The 19,500-nt window shown below is 50.9% G+C and overlaps 1 protein-coding gene across 1 annotated transcript in view; it reads left to right on the top strand.

Moving 5' to 3' along the window:
- GPT2 (glutamic--pyruvic transaminase 2) overlaps window positions 1-19,500 on the top strand; it is a 41,790-nt gene that overhangs the window by 4,420 nt on the left and 17,870 nt on the right. The window contains exons 3-5 of the mRNA XM_035282777.3: window positions 8,406-8,495; window positions 11,105-11,213; window positions 16,912-17,045. Coding sequence (XP_035138668.1) covers window positions 8,406-8,495; window positions 11,105-11,213; window positions 16,912-17,045 — 333 coding nt within the window. The remainder of the gene's footprint in view (window positions 1-8,405; window positions 8,496-11,104; window positions 11,214-16,911; window positions 17,046-19,500) is intronic.

A 19,500-nucleotide genomic window follows, 5' to 3' on the forward strand; every position in this document is an offset into this window, starting at 1 on the left:
GAGACCAGGTCTTAGTATGTTGCTTAGTGTGGTCTCAAACTCCTGGCTTCAAGCAGTCCTCCCACCTTGGCCTCCCAAAGTACTGAGTGGGTGAGTGTGAGCCACCACACTCAGCTACTTTTTCTTGTGTAATTATTATTAAATAATAATACTAATTACTGTTAATTATAGCTGTTCAGCCAAACAGCCCATACTGTTTGCAGAGCACCTGCAAAAGGATTCCATAGTTCTGTGGCCCAGACAGGCATGCAGTGGCACAATCTCAGCTCACGGTAGCCTCGACTTCCGAGGCTCAAGCAATCCTTACACCTTAGTCTCCTGAGCAAATTACACGATGCCTGGCTAATTTTTGCATTTTTTTGTAGAGACAAGGTTTTGCCATGTTGCCCAGGCTATTAATTTTTTTGTTTTAAGAGACAGGGTCTCGCTCTTTCTCCTAGACTGGAGTGCAGCGACGCAGTCATAGCTCACTGTAACCTCAAATTCCTGGGTTCAAGCAGTCCTCCTGCCTCAGCCTCTTCAGAAGCTAGGACTTCAGGCGTGTGCTACCATGTTGGCTACTTCTCTGTTTTTGTAGAGGTGGGATCTTGCTTACGTTGTCCCAGCTTGTCTCAAACTGCTAGCCTTGGGCGATCTTCCCACCTCAGCCTCCCAAAGCGCCAGGGTTACTTGTATGTGAGCCACTGTGCCTGGCCTAGATTCTGCTTTAAAATTTGTAGTGCAGGCTTCCAATAGGATGAACCCTTCACCTACCCAGCCTTTCCAAGTCAGTCACCACACATGTCCTGGGCTCTGCCTTTGTGTGTTATGGGCCTCAGGCAAGTCATTTACCCTTCTGCAAAATGAGGCCAGCTTACTTCTCTGAAAGACTGGTTTGAAATGTTAGTGATAAAATAATACACACACACACACACAAAATAAAATATAAAGAGATGTTAGTGATAATGCTTTGAACAGCTGTGAAGCTAATTAGAACTGCCAGGTCTTGCTTCTCAAGCTAATGAGAATGGCCTGGGGATGAGGTGCTGAGGGTCCTTGTCTTTCTTACCTCCTGAGGCTCTGGGTCTGGGAAGTGCTCTGTGGGGCTTGCTTTTTCCTCCCGGGCCTCCTTGCTGTTCGGAGCAACTCCCACTATCCTGTTTGGAATTTGGAGTTTATCCTTTCACCTCTACTTCTGCCTTGCAAATCTAGGCTTCTATAGTTTACCACCCCACAGATGCCCAAAGTTCAGGGCCCTGCACCCGGCCTGCCCTGCCTCAGTGATCAGATAGCTCCTCCCTGGGTCTCTCGCCTGCACTCTCAGCCACAGATAGTGTGGCTGCAGCTTCAGTTTTTTCTGGCTTCACTTGTCTTTCTGTTTTGGGACCAGATCTTCTGCTGAGCCTCCGCTGTTAAATGGACCTGTTTCTGTGACCATGGGGTCTAGTTGGCATTTGTCTCTGGGGCCTCTTGCTAGAGCTGTCTGTAGGACTTTCTGCCCGTCCCAGCCCCAGTCAGTGCTCTTTTTGGGGTCAGGAGCCCAGGGGCACTTTCACATCATGCTCCCAGGCCTGGGGCCAGCGGGTCCTCTCTCCTATGGCCTGCCCTTCTCCTTCGGCCCACCCTCTTCTTATTCTTCACCAGCCTAGACTCTGGAGGGTGGCCGTCTCATCTGTGCTGCTCATGGCTGTCACTGGGGCATGGGTGACCAGTATTCGTTGAATGGGAGGAAAGTTCTCTGCCAGCCTTTCCGCCCACAGGCCATGTGAAGTGACCAGAGCCATCCCTTGCATAAGGAAATGGCCTTGTGCCTGTTTTTCTCTCCATTTTTATTGAGGGGGAGACAAATCTAATTGACAAAGAAAAATTGTATAAATTCAAGGGACACATTGTGATGGTTTGATATTTATATACATTGTTTATGTAATATGACATGGAAATGATCACCACAGTCAATTATTAATATTCCATCCCTTACCACACGTAGTCACCATCTGTGTGTGTGTGGTGAGGACACTTAAGCCCTGTTCTCAGCAAATTTCAAGTAAAAAATGTAGTTTTCTTTTTGAGACGGAGTTTTGCTCTTGTTGCCCAGGCTGGAGTGCAGTGGCGTGATCTCCACCTCCCTGGTTCAAGGGATTGTCCTGCCTCAGCCTCCTGAGTGGCTTGGATTACAGGCATGTGCCACCACATCCAGTTAATTTTGTATTTTTAGTAGAGACAGAGTTTCTCCATGTTGGTCAGGCTAGTCTTGAACTCCCAACCTTAGGTGATTCGCCCTCCTTGGCCTCCCAAAGTGCTGGGATTACAGGTGTGAGACACTGCACCTGGCCAAAAATACAGTTTTCTTAACTATAGTCACCATGCTATACATTAGATCCCCAGGGCCTATTCATCTTTTTAAAAAGTATTTTTTAATTTCTGTGGGTATATGGTAGATGTTTTTGGTTTTGTTTTGTTTTTTGAGATGGAGTCTTGCTTTGTCACCAGGCTGGAGTGCAGTGGCGTGATCTCAGCTCACTGCAATCTCTGCCTCCCGGTTTCTAGTGATTCCCCCACCTCAGCCTCCTGAGTAGTTGGGACTATAGGTGTCCCAACTGTAAGTGTCCCACCACCACACCCTGCTAATTTGTTGTATTTTAGTAGAGATGGGGTTTCACCGTATTGGCCATGATGGTCTCAATCTCCTGACCTCATGATCTGCCTGCCTCAGCCTCTCAAAGTGCTGGGATTAGAGGTGTGAGCCACCTTACCTGACTATTAGTGTATTAATTATGGGGTATACCAGACATTTTGGTACAGGCATGTAGTGTGTAATAATTTCATCAAGGTACAGTTCAAGATGAGATTTGGGAAGAAAAAAAAATAAGTAAAAAAAAAATCCCATCAAGATAAATGAGGTATCTACCCCTCCAGCATTTATCCTTTGTCTTACAAACAATCCAATCATGCTCTTTTAGTTATTTTTAAATGTGCAATTAAATTATTATTGACTATAGTTACCCTGCTGTGCTGTCAAATACTAGATCATTCTCTCTACTTTTTGGTACCCATTAACCATCCCCACTTTCCCCCACCTACCCCCACTGCCCTTAACAGACTCTGGAAACCATCCTTCTACTCTCCATCTTCATGAGTTCAGTTTTAAAAATTTTTTGTCTCCCATAAATAAGTGAGAACTTGCAAAATATGTCATCTTATGACTGAAAGTTTGTACCCTTTGATCAACCTTGCTGCATTTCCACTCCCACCACCCTGCCCCTGGCATCTACCACCTCTCCTTTTATTAGTTCAACTTTTTTTTTTTTTTGAAACAGAGTTTCGCTCTTGTTGCCCAGGCTGGAGTGCAATGGCACAATCCTGGCTCACCGCAACCTCTGCCTCCCAGGTTCTAGTGATTCTCCTGCCTCAGCCTCCTGAAGAGCTAGGATTACAGTCATGCACCACCATGCCCAGCTAATTTTGTAATTTTGGTAGAGACGGGGTTTCTCCATGTTGGTCAGGCTGGTCTCAAGTTCAACTTTTAATTAGTTTAACTTTTTTAGATTCCACATATAAGTGAGATTATACAGTGTTTATCTTTCTGTGTCTGGCTTATTTCACTTCACATAGTGTCCTCCAGGTTCATCCATATTGTTGCAAATGGTGGGATTTTCATTTTCTTTTTTTAAATGGCTGAATAATAGTCCACCGTATATAGCAGTCCATTGTACCATATCTTTGTCCATTCACCTGTTGGTGGATACTTAAGTTGGTTCCATATCTTGGCTCTTAGGAATAGTGCTGCAGTGAGCAAGGGAGTGCAGACAACTCTTCAAGATGCTTATTTCATTTCCTTCAGATCTGTACCCAGCAGTGGGATTGCTGGATCCTAGGGTAGTTCTATATTTAATTTTTTGAGGAACCTCCAAACTGTTTTCCATAATGGAAATGGAAATTGGTGGGAATGTAAATTGGTATGGATTCGCTAAATCCAAGGATGCTCAAGTCCCTGATGTAAATGGTGTAGTATTTGCATATGACCGATGCATATCCTCCTGTATACTTCAAATCATCTCTACAGCCTCTATAGATTGCTTATAATATGTAGTACATATTGTGCACATAATCATTCTACTTTATTTTTTAGGGAACAATGACAAGAAAAGTCTGTGTTGAGTACAGGTGCAGGGTTTTTTCCTGAGTATTTTTGACCCGCTGTTGGTTGAGTCCGTGGATGCTGGATCCACGGATGTGGAGGCTGATGGCATTCCTTTCTGAGGGCCGCCTTTTTGTTGATTGTTTCCTTTCTGTGCCTTACTTGTTAGAATCGTCTATCTGCCTGTGACCCTCATGCTAGTGTGGGGCCTGTGGGCTGGGGAGGACATTTTTTTCTTCTCTCTACTAACACCCTCTGAAATATGCTGTCTCCAGAGCTCAGGGTGCTTGGGAGGCGTGGCCTCCCCTGATCCCTGCTTGAGCCAAAGTGGCAGGAGGGGACCCTTCCCTGGGAAGGACCTTCCCTCCGTGCTGCACAAGGGAGGCGGGATGTATGCAGGTGAATTCGAAGGTGGCTCTAGAATGCCATGAGAGGAATCAGGATTCTATGGCTTGTTCGTCCCTCTGAGCTGGCAGGGCCCTGAGGGCAGGGTGGGGGTGAGGTTCCCATGGGTGCTGTGCCTCTGGGCCCTGGACCAGTCACTGTGAGAGTCACTATGGGGAGTCTACCCCAGGCTCTTGGTATTTCCTGCCCCATGTAGATTTTGAGTGCCCAGATGCAGGAGTATGCTCAGAACAGTCTCCTCTGCATGGTGGTCCTTGTCTGGGTGGGATGGTTTCTTTGCCCATTCAGGGCAGCCAGTGTCCTGATCCCCAGCTCATCCATCATGGCAAAGGGTCCAGGGTCTGCAGGCACCAAGACCCAAGAATGGAGATGCTACGTCCCCAGGCTCTCCAGTGGCAGGCCCTGAATTGGTTGAGCAGTGCAGGGGAGGGCATGGGAAATGAGCATTCAGGGCTCTGTTCCAGGTGTTATTTTCTCACTGTGTTGGGCTGGCCCAGGGCCCACAGCTGTGTGTTGGTTCCTGGGCCTCACAACTGTGACAGATTTATTCCCTATGAAGAATGAGCTGTAGCCACATCCCAGAAATCTGGGTTCAGCAAGCTAGGCCTGGGGACTGCAGCATTTCAGTCAGGCGGAGCAAGGACCCTATTGCCAGGAACCCAGGCCAGTGCCAAGGGGTGGATTGGGCCTGCCCCTTTGCACATAGAGTCTTGGGTAACCACCCACACCCTCAGCCTTCTTGGCTGCTGCCTATGGGATGAGCGTGGGGGCTGCACACCTGCAGCCGGAGCCTCTCCAGAGTGCCTGTTCCCCACCCCAGACTACCCCCGTGCAGTGGGCAGTGCTGCCCTGGCCTTGGCTCTCCAGACATAGTGGCTGCATCTGGATGCCACTGGGAATCTTTATCCATATTGGTGAGACACTGAAGAACTCAGCAGATGGGGCACAAGGGGCTTAGAGGGCCCCTTCTCCCAGAAACATAGCTTGTGGGACTTATGCCCTGCTTATGAAGGTTCAGAGCCACTTCTGGGGCATCTTCCTCAGTCCCCAGTGCCTCCTCAGTTAGGGCTTAGGGGTGGCACACTAGGGCCAGAAAAGCTGCTTTTGACTCTCAAGCCCACTGGTTTGTTGTTGTTTTTAGGAGACAGGGTCAGGCCAGGTATGGTGGCTCAAACCTATAATCCCAGCACTTGGGGAGACTGAGGCTGGCAGATCATTGAGCATAGGATTTTGAGACCAGCCTTGGAAACATGGTGAAACCTCATGTTTCCATTAAAATACATAATACAAAAAAAAAGTCTCCATTAAAAATTAAATTAGCAAGGCATGGTGATGCTTGCCTATAGTCCCAGCCACACAGGAGGCTGAGGCATGAGATCACCTGAACCCGGGAGGTGGAGGTTCCAGAGACTGAAATCACACCACTGCACTCCAGCCTGGGCAACAAACGGAAACCCTCTCTCTCAAAAAAAAAAGATGGGCTCTCACTCTGATGCCCAGACTGAAATGTAGTGACACGATCATAGCTCACTGAAACCTTGAACTCCTGGGCTCAAGTGATACTTTCACTTCAGCCTCCCCATAGCTGGGGCTACAGGCATGTGCCACCATGCCTGGCTACTGTTAATTTTTTGTAGAAATGAGGTCTTGATGTGTTGCCCAGGCTGCTGTTGAACTGCTGGCCTCAAGGGACCTTCCTGCCTTGGCCTCCCAAAGTGCTAGAATTACAGGCGTGAGTCACCATGTCCAGTCACTGTTTTTTTACTTAAGGTGTGTATTACTAATTCTGAAAAGGCCCTGTCTTCTAAAGTTGCTTTTTTTTTTTTTTTTTTTTTTTTTTTTGAGATGGAGTCTTGCTCTGTTGCCCAGGCTAGAGAGCAGTGGTGCAATCTCAGAGGCAACCTCTGCCTCCGGGTTCAAGCAATTTTCCTCCCACACCTTCCTGAGTAGCTAGGATTACAGGCACCCATCACTGCACTTGGCTAATTTTTTTGCATTTTTAATACAGATGGGGTTTCACCATCTTGGCCAGGCTGGTCTCAAAATCCTGACTTTGTGATCCACCCGCCTTGCCCTCCCAAAGTGCTGTGATTACAGGCGTGAGCCACCATGCCTGGCCTTAAAGTTGCTTTTATTCACACATTGCCTGAAAAGGAGAAAAGACAAGTGTCACAAGCACAGAGTTACATCTGTAAAATTTGTATTTGGGGTACCTTTGGGGAAGGGAGACAGGACAATGGCTGGGCCCTCCCACCCGGGGCGCGGCCACCATTCTGCTGAGCTCGTTTTTCTTCCTGCTGTGACTCTGGCAACCTTGTTCCTGGGCTGGCTTTTGTAAGATGATATTTGTACTTTGCCCAGGGCTTTCACTGTTTGTCTCAGGTAATCCTCTCAGCTGCCCGGGAAGTCCTTGAACTATTGTTGACGGCAGTTCTTCCAGTGATTAATTCTGGATTTGTCAGGGAAATGTGCAGGATTCCCACGTTTCCAGGTCCCCATAATATTCTATGTCAAACTCCGCTTTCACCTTTGCAGCAGCCGGGATATCCTTCCGTCACTTCCCCAGTGACATCGCAAGGGTCTTGGAGTTCTCTCTGTGATCTCTCTTCTGTCCTACAAATGTTGCTCAGTCAGTGGCCTCAATTTTGCTCTTCAATCAGTCTTTTTATCCCTGATGCTTTTTTTAAAAAATGTGAAAATCAGCCCACGTTTTTCATTCTGCAAAGCACAGGTTGCAAGAGAATGACCCTGAGGATTCCCTGCTGATCCGTATCTTCCGGTGGGGAGGGTGTCCTCAGTGTCCCTGGCCATTAACTTAGGCCATCGAGGTAAAGCTGCACCTGGGGCAGGGTGCAGGGGAGTCTGGGACCCTGTGTCCCTGACATTTGGCATGATCTACTGCTGACCTCTGCCTCCCTCCCACACATCTGGCCTGGAGCTGCCTTTAAGATTTCCCTGTGCGGTGGCAGTCAGGCCATGGAGCAGCAGTGGTTCAGTATCCTTGGGCAGCCAGGAAAGCTCTTCCAGCCCTTCCGGAAAGTGGGAGGCCGAGGAGGAGCATAGTGGTTAAGAAGAGTGAACTTGGAATCCGGCTTCCTGTGCTGATAGTCAATCGCAGCACTTCACATTAATCAGTTATGTGGCTTGTCACAGTGGCTCACCCCTGTAATTCCAATACTTTGGGAGGCCAAGGCGGAGGATCGCCTGAGCCCAGAAGGTTGGGGCTGCAGTGAACCAAGATCACACCACTGCACTCCAGCCTGAGTGACAGAGCAAGATTATGTCTCAAAAAAAATAAAATAAAATAAAATTGGCCAGGTGAGGTGGCTAACACCTGTAATCCCAGCACTTTGGGAGGCTGAGGCGGGCAGATCACCAGGTCAGGAGTTCAAGAACAGCCTGGCCAACATGGTGAAACCCCATCCCTACTAAAAAAATACAGAGATTGGCTGGGCATGGTGGCTCGTACCTGTAATCCCAGCTACTTGGGAGGCTGATGTAGGAGAATTGCTTGAACCAGGACCTGGGAGGTGGAGGTTGCAGTGAGCCCAGATTGTGCCACTGCACTCCAGTGTGGGCTACAGAGCAAGACTCCATCTCAAAAAATACATAAAATAAAATTATGTGACATTGAGCAAGTTTTCTAGCATTTTAGAGTCTTGATCTCCTTATCTGTCAAATGGATTAATAATAGTTCTTCCTTACGGGGTGGCTGTGAAGGTTAAGCGAGACCAGGCATGTCAGAGGTCTGATACTAAGTCAGACACTTGGCAAGGCTCAAAACAGGGCTGCTTATTGATATCCTGCAGGAGCCCTGCCTGGCCTCTGGAATCCAGGGTCTAAGAGTTTCTAAGTAACCACCTGTTGCTTTCTCTCTGCCCAGGGTATCAAAAAGCCGTTCACAGAGGTCATCCGAGCCAACATCGGGGATGCCCAGGCTATGGGGCAGCAGCCAATCACCTTCCTCCGGCAGGTGAGCCGCCCCTAGGAGCAGAGGCTGCAGCAGGGCAGGGCTCTAGGCTGGGCGGGCCATCGTGGGGGCTGTCCTTAACTCCCTCTCTGACCAGGCCCTCCCAGGCCTGATGCCCTCTGGCTGTCTCCCTTAGCCTCCTTCCTGCCTTTCTGAGGTTGTTGGAAATTCCCAGACGCGTTTTGGAGTTGCTCTGGTGTAGGAGGCTTCCAGGGAGACTCTTCCACAGGGTGGGGTCCTGGGAGCTGAGTTACAAGGCCATGGTGGGGTAGGCGGCAGCCCAGGGGACAGGGAAAGACCGGCTGGGCTGGGGGTAGCGTGGGTGGGGGCGGGAGGTGGTTTCCCACTTGAGGCCCTCCCGGGTGTGAGTGTGGACTCTGCTGGGTACCAGCTGTGTGGCTTTGGGCAGGTGGAAGTTGGCAGAGCACTGCCTTGGGGGACTGCCGGGCCTTGATGAGGTGATAAGTGCAGAGGCCTCCTGGGGCCCAGCATAGGAGCTTGAGGTTGGGGACGGCCAGTGTGAGCTCCTGCGCCCCTGGCCGCCTCTTCAGTGACCCGGCTCCAGGAGAAGGTGGCTTCTGTGTTTCAGTCTGAGCACTAACCTCGAGAGCACCGCCTGGCCCGGACTGTGGGATTTGTGGGCTGGAGGTGGCCAGGTGGGAGATGCCCCAGGGCAGAGGCCTGTTTTATTTTATTTAGTTTTTTGTTTGTTTGTTTGTTTTTGAGATGGAGTCTCTTTCTGTTGCCCAGGCTGGAGTGCAGTGGCATGTTCTCAGCTTACAGCAATCTCCGCCTCCTGGGTTCATGCAGTTTTCCTGCCTCAGCCTCCCAAGTAGCTCCAATTACAGCCATGCACCACCACTCCTGGCTAATTTTTGTATTTTTGATAGAGACACAGTTTCACCATGTTGGCCAGGCGCGTCTCAAACTCCTGACCTCAAGCGATCTGCCTGCTTTGGCTTCCCAGTGCTGGGATTACAGGTGTAAGCCACCATGCCCAGCCTGTTTTATTTAGTTTTAAATTTTTAATTATTATTTTTTTAGAGCCAGGGTCTTGCTCTGTTGCCCAGGCTGGAGTGCACTTGAAATGATCACAGCTCTCTATAACCTCAAACTCCTGGGCAGAAGCAATCCTCTTGCCTCAGCCTCCTTAGTATCTGGGACTATAGGTGTGTGCCACCACACCCGGCTATTTTTTAAAATTTTTGGAAGACACAGGGTCTTGCTGTGTTCCCCAGGCTGGTCTTGAACTCCTGGACTCAAACAATCCTTTCCTGCCTCAACCTCCTGAGCCACTGGGATTGAGGCCCTTTTTGAATCAAAATGTGGTGTTGTGTGTGGTTAAGTTTCGTGGGCTGGGGCCATCAGGGAAGTTGAGCCCTGTGAACCTCAATTCCCTGTTCCCCGCCTTGCTCTCTAGGGCAGAGGGCTGGGAGGGGCTGGGAGGGCTCAGCCCACAGCCCCTGAGGGAGTTGTCACAGGGCAGTGAGAGAAAGGAGCTGAGGCTGGCCCTGGTCTGGGGGCGCCCACTGTGCCTCCCTCCCACGGCCGTGGATGTTAAGAGTCCCCATGCTGGGCCCAGGAGGGGGAAACGAATCAGACCACACGGTGGCTCTGCCAGGGAAATGAGGTGGGAGGAGGCCAGAGGGCCCGGACTGCCCTGGAGCGTGAGCATTGGAGGGGAGGGCCAAACGAAAGTGGCCTCTCAGTAGAGGTCCCTGCACAGGCCTAGGCGCAGGTTGTGGCAGGCTCCAGGACAGGCCTCACTCTGCCTTACTTGCTGGAGATGTGTTCCCAGGTCCAGCCCTGCCACTGTGCCTGGCAGGCCCAGCCTCCCCAGCCTGGTGCCAGCTGCCTCCGGCCTTCACATGTCTCCTCTGACCTGCATAGCTGCCCCTGGGAGGTGGACAGGCAGCTCACTGCCCATTGTGCAGATGAAGAGAAGCCAGGCTCCATGAACCCAGGCGCTTGCTGGTCACCCGGCAGGTGTCAGAGCCACGAGCCCTGACCCCCTCAGTGTACCTGGCTCTGCTCCTGTACACCAGCCTCAACTTTCTGGGCGAGCTGGGGTTACTGTCACTTTTGTACACATTTTCTTGCTAATTATCTTAATTTTTGGGCTTGGGTGATGTTCTCTGTTACAGAGCAGAGAAAGCTGGCCGTTTTCATCTGGGGAGGAAAGGGGGTGATGAGGAATGCAGGGGGAGAGGGCCTAGGGCATTGGGGGAGTTCAGGCTGGAAGGAGGAGGATCTGCAGCCCTGCTCCACCTGCCCTCTGCTCTGCAGACCCCTGATTGTGCCTTGGATGCGTGAGCCCGCTGTCCCTAGTGGAAGAGCTTGGGCCAGGGGCTGAGGAGCAGCCTCACTCTGATCGTTGGCTCCTCTTCTAGCAGCCCAGGTCATAGTACATCCCAACTCTCAGCTTCTCTTCTGCTGCGGAAATCCCAGCATCCTCCCCACCTGTCCCCAAGCTCCCACAGGCAGAGTCCTTGCAGAGCGGTTTGTGGCAGCCCCATCCCTGGGAGCTGTTTTCTTTCCAGTGGCCTCTGTGTCCCTCCCAGAGCTCTGGGAGTGGCGCTGTTGGGAGCCCAGCCTGTGCCTTGTTCCCCCAGGTGATGGCACTGTGCACCTACCCAAACCTTCTGGACAGCCCCAGCTTCCCAGAAGATGCTAAGAAACGAGCCCGTCGGATCCTGCAGGCTTGTGGAGGGAACAGCCTGGGTGAGGCCCCAACTTGCCAGGCCCCCACGTGTGAAATGAACGTATGCTCCCAGCGGCCCTGGCCTCGAGCAGAGGGTCATGCATGCGAATGAGTGTGTGAACGTGTGTGGGTGGCTGCCAGCACGCAGAGAAAATAAAAAATAGCGTCCTTTTCCCACTCATGCCTTGCTGGCCTCCTGTTTATTAAGTGGGCAGTGCCAGCGCCGCCTTTAGGTACAAGTGCCTGCATCATGCCGGGTGTGGAGCCTGCCCCTGGCAGCCAGCCTCAATGGACAACAGCTAAGCCTGCCTTTGTCACAGCAGGTTTCACCCAGCAGTAGGAGGCTGGGTAGAAGTGCAGTGCTCAGTTTTGTTCAGTGTCCTTGCCTCTCGGTGGCTCCCAGCTCTGAATGTGTCTCTATACTGTCTTGGAGATGGCAGCCAATTGCTAGGGAAGGGAAGCACCTTGGGACCCCTCCAGCCCCTTTCTGTATCTTTCTTCAGTCTGATGGTGCCAGTTCCCCCTGGCACTTCATGGTGTCCCCCTGGTACTCAAGCCAGCCCTCACTCCCCCTTTTGGCAACCCATGCCCCAATGTGTGCCTCCTGACAGGGCACCAGGCACCGGGGCTCCGTGGAAGGAACCTGGAACTTGGCCTCTTGATGTGAAGATCGTTCTCTCCCTCCCCTGCAGGGATGGAGTTCCAGCCTCCACGGCTCTGACTCTTGTTCTCTTATTTTCTTTCCTTTATTTATTTTTGCTGGTTCCTTCATGCAGCACCCACGCTGGGAATCCAGCTTCCCCCGCCCTGAGAGAAGCTGCTGTTCTTAGAGTCTTCCTAGGATGTAAGCCCTGATGTTCCGGAAAGCAGAGCTGAGGGTGGGGATGAGGACGAATTCTGGTGGCTTGCTCAGCAGGGGAGCGGCCCCCCTTGTTGTGGCTCTCTCTCCCCTCCCCCCAACTTTTTCTGCTCCAGCCCTTGTTGATGGCCCTGTACTCACTCTCCTGGCTGTGGCCTCTGAGTCTGAGCACTGTCCCTTTCAGGAAGGGGCCAGCTGCCCCTTGCTTTTCCAAAGCCTGTCAGCCAGGATGGGGTGTGGGCCAGGGCCTTGAGTGCCAAGATCTAAACCACAGGCTGGCAGAAAGCAGCCCTGCAACACAGAGGCCTGGCTCCTCTTTCCCCCACGCTCTCTGCCTGGCCCCAAAGGCAAAGATATTTCTCAAAGATTCCATGCCCATGGCTCTGGGACTGCTGGAAGCCCCAGCAGAGAGGCAGGGGGTGGGGAATGTTCCTTCTGTGTCTGATGTGAGTGTCCGGGGACGGGGCAGGGATTTTGTTCTGCATACTAAGTCTCATCAACTGCGTGTTTTTGCAACTTCGTGTCAGTCAGAGCTGGGGTAGTGGGGCTGAGAGGCTGTGTCCCTGTGAGTCTCCTCTTGGGGTATTACAGCAAAAGTCCAGTTGGCCTTCATGGTTTTTGGGACCCACCCTGGGTCCTGCTCCAGAACCTCATGAACACAGGTGAGATCGGAGTGCTTGGAGTCTCTCTCATCCTTCAGCTAGGAAGTACTTTGTACCCACCTCCTGGGCTTTCAAGAAAGATTGACGTGTGTGCTAAAGCCCCTTGTTAGAGAAGCCCTGCCCATTCTAGGGGGCAGGACGGTGTGGTGTCTATGGGGCATGACAGGGACATGGTGGTGTCGCTCTCTGTCACCTACTCTGGGCAGCCTGAACACTTTTCTGCCCACAGGAGTAAAAGGAAATTGAGTATGTCACAATGCCCCAGGGCCACCCTGACCCACAGGGAGATTGTTAAATATGTATACAAAGTCTTGAAGCTCACCCAGGATGTGTTTTTATCATGGCCTTTAAAATTATTTCTTGGGCTGCGTGTGGTGGCTCATACCTGTAATCCCAGCACTTTGGGAGGCTGAGGCAGGTGGATCACCTGATATCAGGAGTTCGAGATCAGCCTGGCAGATGTGGCGAAACCCTGTCTCTACTAAAAAAAAGTCAGGCATTGTGGCAGGTGCCTGTAATCCCAGCTACTCAGGTAGCTGAGGCAGGAGAATCATTTGAACCCAGGAGACAGAGGTTACAGTGAGCTGAGATTGTGCCATTGCACTCCAGCCTGGGTGACGAGAGTGAAACTCCATCCCCTCAAAAAAAAAAAAAAAAAAAAGGGAATTATTTCTTACCAGGGCTTCATTTTTGTTTCTCTGTTTTCTAAGAGAGGGGTCTTGCTTGGTCACCCAGGCTGGAATGCAGTGGTGAGATCATAGCTCACTGTAACCTTGACCTCCTAGGCTCAGGCAGTCCTCCTTCATCAGCCTCCCGAATTGCTGGGACTAGGGGCACACACCACCACACTCGGCCAATTTTTAAATTTTTTGTAGACACAGGGTCTCACTATTGTGCAGGCTGCTCTTGAACTCCTGGGCTCAAGCAATCATCTTGCCTCAGCCTCCAGAGTAGCTGGGATTACAGGCATGAGCCTCCACACCCAGCCACTTCATTTATTTCCTATTTGACAAGCTATTTGGTTCTCAGGTGTGTCCTAGATCTGAATGGGGTTGAGGTAAAACCTAGCACCTGCCTGGTGGGGGATGGGCAGGAGCTGTGTGCCCTTGTTCAGCCCCTCCCTCAGCATGCACTACGTACCAGGCTGTGTTCCAGACACCAAAGACACTGCTGAGCAAGGTGGGGGAGCTCTGCTCATGAAGCTATCAGATTCAGGAGAAACAAACATGAAAAAGAATTTATGCAAATGTGCAATCCCCAGCTCTCATGAGATCTTGCAGAGAGCTGCAGGATTATAACAAGGGGCTCTAATGGAGAGAGGAAGCGCTTAAGGGGAAATGTGGCATTCACGCTCATGGGGAGGATAAGTACGAATCTGTAAATGAGTGCTGGACCAGCAAACAGTGTGTGCAGAGGCCCTGAGGTTGGGACCTGTGTGTGACTGAATGAAGGGGCCCTAAGGTAGTGGTGTTCGATGAGGTGGGAGTTTAGCAGTGGGTCCTCAGCAGGGTGTAGTGGAGCGCAGCCCACAGTGGGCAGAGTGTTCCAGGAGAGATGCACAGAAGAAACGGGGAACAGCCCTTGCCCTGGAGGAACCAAGAGTCAGCATGGGGAGGCAGGGCTGCTTCTGTACAGAACAACTAGACGGGCCAGTGCACTGGCTTACACCTGTAATCTTAGCACTTTGGGATGCTGAGGTGGGAGAATTGCTCCAGCCCAGGAGTTCTAGGCTGCAATGAACTACTATCTTGCCACTGCACACCAGCCTGAGCAACAAAGTGAGACCCTGTCTCTTAAAAAAGAAAACTAATAAATAACTGGAGAAATAGGCTGAGAGAGAGGCTGGGGATGGAGCAGGATCTTTAGAGCAGGCCTCTTGGAGACAGACTAGAAATGAGCCTGGAAGGATTAGTGTGGTTTGGAGCATAACGTGCTATCTAAAGAAAAGGAAACCCAGGAGCCTCCTTGGAAGGGTAGAATGTCTGTGACCTGCAGAGGGATTGCTAATGGGTTAAGGCCTGGGTGTTCAGGGAAGTGGATGCACTTAGAGGCAGGAAGAAGAGGAGGCCCCAAGGAGGAAAAGTTGGGGCATTGAAAAGAGGCGAAGGGAAGCAAGGAGTCCTAGTCTCTCTGTACAGCTCAGAAATATCAATGAATCACCGAGTGGAGGAGAGCTCTGACACCAGCATCTGCACCTCACCTCTTTTAAACTTACAAAATACTTGAATGTATTAGAATATTCAAAATAACATGACAGAAGCCCATGTCCACCTCCCAGAGTGACGTGAGTTAACGTTTGCCATGTGGCACCTTAGAATGTTGGTCTGGCCACTCCTCTTACAGCTGTGCAGAGCCCAGTACTGTGCAGAGAGGCTGAGGCAGAGGTGGGGCATTCCAGTTCACAGCTTTTCTTTCTTTTTTTTTTGGTGTGACAGGGTCTTACTCTGTCACCAAGGCTGGAGTGCAGTGGTGTGATCTCAGCTCACTGCAATCTCCACCTCCAGGGTTCAAGCGAGTCTCTTGCCTCAGCCTCCCAAGTAGCTGGGATTATAGGTACCCAACACTACCTCCGGCTGATTTTTGTACTTTTAGTAGAGAGAGGGTTTCACCATGTTGTCCAGGCTGGTCTTGAACTCCTGACCTCAGGTGATCTGCCTGCTTTGACCTCCCAAAGTGATTACAGGTGTGAACCACTGCGCCTGGCCCCAGTTCAGAGCATTTGACCTCCAGGATGCCAGGCCTGGACTGATGCAGGCTGAAGCCCCAGAGAAGAATCAGCTACTTTCAATCACCACCCTGCCTCCTGGGGGCAGTTTTTGGAGTAGCCACAGAAGGAATAGTCTGGTGTTCTTTAAATGTGATATAAAATTCAAGAGGTCTAAAAGAATATGCAATGAAATGTCTGCCTTCCACGTCTGACCCCTGGTCCCTGTGCACTTCCCCAGGGAATTTACCTCACCAGTTTGAGTGTTTTTACAGAGAGATCTTGTACCTCTACAAATACATCTTTCCAGTTTATTTTTAAAAACCTAAATAGCAGCCTGACATTAAAGAAAAACTTTATGGAGGTATGACATATGGTAAAATGTACCACTATTAACATACAGCTGGAATACCTTTCACGCATGCACACATCAGTGTCATTCCACCTGGCTGTGGATACGGAGCTGCCAGCCCCCCACCCCACGCACTCTCTTGTGCATCTTTCTAGTCAATGCCCCCATCGCAGAGCAGTTACCACTGCTCAGCTTCCAGCACCATACATTAGTTTTGCCTGTTTTTGAACTTAGTATACATGACTTCCAACCCTAAATGGCAGCAGGAGGGTATGTTCACGTAGGACTGGGGGCTGGGGGACACCCTGCAGTCCCAGGGATCTGCGGTTGGTGCTGGTCAGAGCCCTGGGCTCCTGGGGCTGGCTGGTGGTGCTACTGTGGAGTTTTTGTTTTTATTTTTTATTTTATTATTATTATTTTTTTGAAACACAGTTTCACTCCAGGCTGGAGTGCAGTGGTGACATCATAGCTCACTGCAGCCTGTACCTCCTGGGTTCAAGTGATCCTCCCGCACAGTCTCCAAGTAGCTGGGACTATAGGTGCAAGCCACCACGCTCAGCTGATTTTTATTTTTTGGAGAAATGAGATTTTGCCACATTGCCCAGGCTTATCTCAAACTTCTGGGCGCAAGTGACTCTCCTGCCTCAGCCTCCCAAAATGCTGGGATTACGGATGTGAGCCACTGCGCCCAGCCCAGGGGGTACTATTTTGGAGCCTAATATTGGCCCACTCTCTCAAGTCCTGTGGAACTATGTGTAGGCAACCATGATAAAAGCATGGGAATTCCAGCTCTAGTGACTGACTGACGTCACAGAACACAAATTCCAGGAGGGTGGGTGGAACGGATGTGGACACCATTTGCCTGAGTAGAAGCCAGGGCTTAGAAGAATGGATAACACATAGTAGGTACTCAGTCAGTCCTGGGTGAGTAAGTGGATGAGTGGATGGATAGAGGGGTGGCTGGATGAAACCCAGACAGGTGGTTACACAGCTTGCCACAGCTCCAGAGCAATGGGAGTTGGGCTCCACCCAAGACCCTCACCCCAAACAGGCATCCCTCTAATTATATGGATATCAATTATATTGACCCTGTGGAGCCAGATGTCCTGCCTTTGTCACTGTCTTGCCTGCTGTCTTCTAGGGTCCTACAGTGCTAGCCAGGGCGTCAACTGCATCCGTGAAGATGTGGCTGCCTACATCACAAGGAGGGATGGCGGCGTGCCTGCGGACCCCGACAACATCTACCTAACCACAGGAGCTAGTGACGGCATTTCTGTATGTGTGAGGGTGGCTCATTATCTGGCGTTTACCCATATAAGAGCAGCCTTGCCTGTTAGGGCCCAGCATGGGAACTGGCTAGCAGGGAGACAGGCTTGGATGGCAGCATGGGTGGCCACCCTCTGGTCCCCCTGCCCTGGCATCCTGCAGTCTTGGCCTCTTAGTCTTCATGAGCCTGGGCATTACTGCAGCCTTGATTTTCCTCTGGAGTGCACAGTGGCAGGTCCGGCTGCAGAAGAGCCAGGGGACACCCGAGGGTGGCCATCGGCCTTTCTGTGGTTCTGCATGTACTGCTGTTCCTCATGTGCCAGGGGCTGGGGAGATAATGGGGAACCAAACACATCATTTGGCCTCTGACTACAGAAGCACAGCAGACCAGCTGATATCACAAAAATAAATGCACATCACATGGTTTTAGTTTCTATTCTGCAGTGGAGGACAGGCTGCTGTGGGAGGGAGCAGCAGGGACTCCGACCTGGTGGGGTAGGGGCAGGAAGGCTTCTCCAAGGAAGACTGAGCAGACACTGACCTGAGGGATATGCAGGAGTGAACTGGGAGAGAGGGTGCGCTCTTGAGCGGAAGGTCACTGCAGAGGCCAGGAGCTGGCAGGAGGCTGAGTGCCAGGAACTGGAGATGCTGGGGGATGAGTGCATGGCAAGGGACGAAGCTGCCAGGCATGGGCTGGTGAGGCAGCTGGCACCAGTACAGGGCCTTAGAGGCCGCCCTGAGGATTGGGTCATTGTGCTAAGAACAACAGGGAGTCACTGAAGGAGAAGGAAGTGGGGCAGTTGGATTTCTGTTCCTAAGTTTAAATTTTGGCTGGGAGGGGCACAGAAGCCATGAGGAGGTGACTTGGCTGCAGCCAGTGATTACTTGGCTAGTGGAGCCTGCAGTCCTGGGCTTGGGGGACCAGTGGAGCCTGCAGTCCTCAGCTTGGTGGACCAGTGGAACCTGCCGTCCTGGGCTTGGGGGACTGGTGGCCTGCCTCTCCCTTTCTGCACACCCCTCCCAGGGGTCTGGTGTGGTGCTGGATGCTGTCAACTCATCTATGCTCAGGGAATCATGTGCTGTCTGAACCCTTTCTTCTTTAATGGGGCTGTCTTTGTTTCCTGACCTGTAAGGCTCTTGTTTGTTGAGTGCTTTGTTCCTTTCCCAAAGCCTTTCCTTCACATTCAGCCCATGGGAAATGGAGGCCCAGAGACATTAAGTGGTCTGCCTGCCTTGAGTCAGTTCTTGTGACATTTGGGATTCTAACATTGGGGCTCCAGCCACCAATCACAGCATCTTCCATTGTCTTCTGCTGTCAAGGCCTCTCTTGAATCCCAGAAATGCCCAGTGTGGGAAGAGGTCCCGGAAGAGGGAAGGGGGTGTGTCCACAAGATTCAGTGGAAAGAATCAAGTCATTGTGTTTTAAAATCTCATGGCATTTTTGCAGCAAGGAACTGAATCTGAGAAAGGACCTACGCCAGTGTTTAAGGTGGAGACTCTCCCTTCAGGGGGTTTTGGTTAATTAATTCAGTGAATTACTGGCACCTCCACCAGTACCCCACAGGAATCCCATGGCCTGGTTTCTCAGAATTCTTAAAAGCATCCTTTTCAGCTTGGAAAACAGGTCAAAGCGCCACCTGGTGGCAGTAGATGGGTATTTTATCCTATTTTAAGAGTTCCCCTGTTGGGGTGGGTGAGGATGGGGTCTTTCCAGCCTTGCTCACTGACACATTCCCCACCAGGTCAGAATAATTCTGAGACAGAGTGAGTGTGGGAACTCTATTTTAGAAGTATTAAAAATACAAGCATTGAGTCTTTTTAAAAATATATTTTTTTAGGCCAGGCACGGTGGCTCACGCCTATAATTCCAGCACTCTTAGGAGTTCGAGACCAGTCTGACCAACATAGAGAAACCCTGTCTCTACTAAAAAAGATATTTGGACACAGGGACAAGAGGTTCTCTCTCTTTCTTTGTTGAGATAAGTTAGGTCAGGGCCAAAATGCATTGGCGTTGATTGTGGAATCTGTTTCTCGGGAACAGCAAATGATGCTTCAGTCAGCTGAAAACACCCCTTGAAGGCCAAGGCAGGCGAATCACCTGAGGTCAGGAGTTCGAGACCAGTCTGACCAACATGGAGAAACCCCATCTCTACTAAAAATGGAAAATTAGCCAGGTGTTGTGGCGCATGCGTGTAATCCCAGCTACTCGGGAGGCTGAGGCAGGAGACTTGCTTAAACCTAGGAGGCAGAGGTTGTGAAGCCAAGATCGCCCTGTTGCACTCCAGCCTGGGCAACAAGAATAAAATTCTGTTTGGGGGAAAAATATATATAAATATATATATATATGTGTGTGTGTGTGTGTGTGTGTTTTTAAATTTTGAAGTAAGGAGATGGGGGTCTCACCGTGTTGCCCAGGCTGGTCTCGAACTCCTGGCCTCAAGCGATTTGGCTGCCTCAGTTTCCC

This window comes from Callithrix jacchus, chromosome 20, assembly GCF_049354715.1.
Source record: "Callithrix jacchus isolate 240 chromosome 20, calJac240_pri, whole genome shotgun sequence".
Lineage (NCBI taxonomy): Eukaryota > Metazoa > Chordata > Mammalia > Primates > Cebidae > Callithrix > Callithrix jacchus.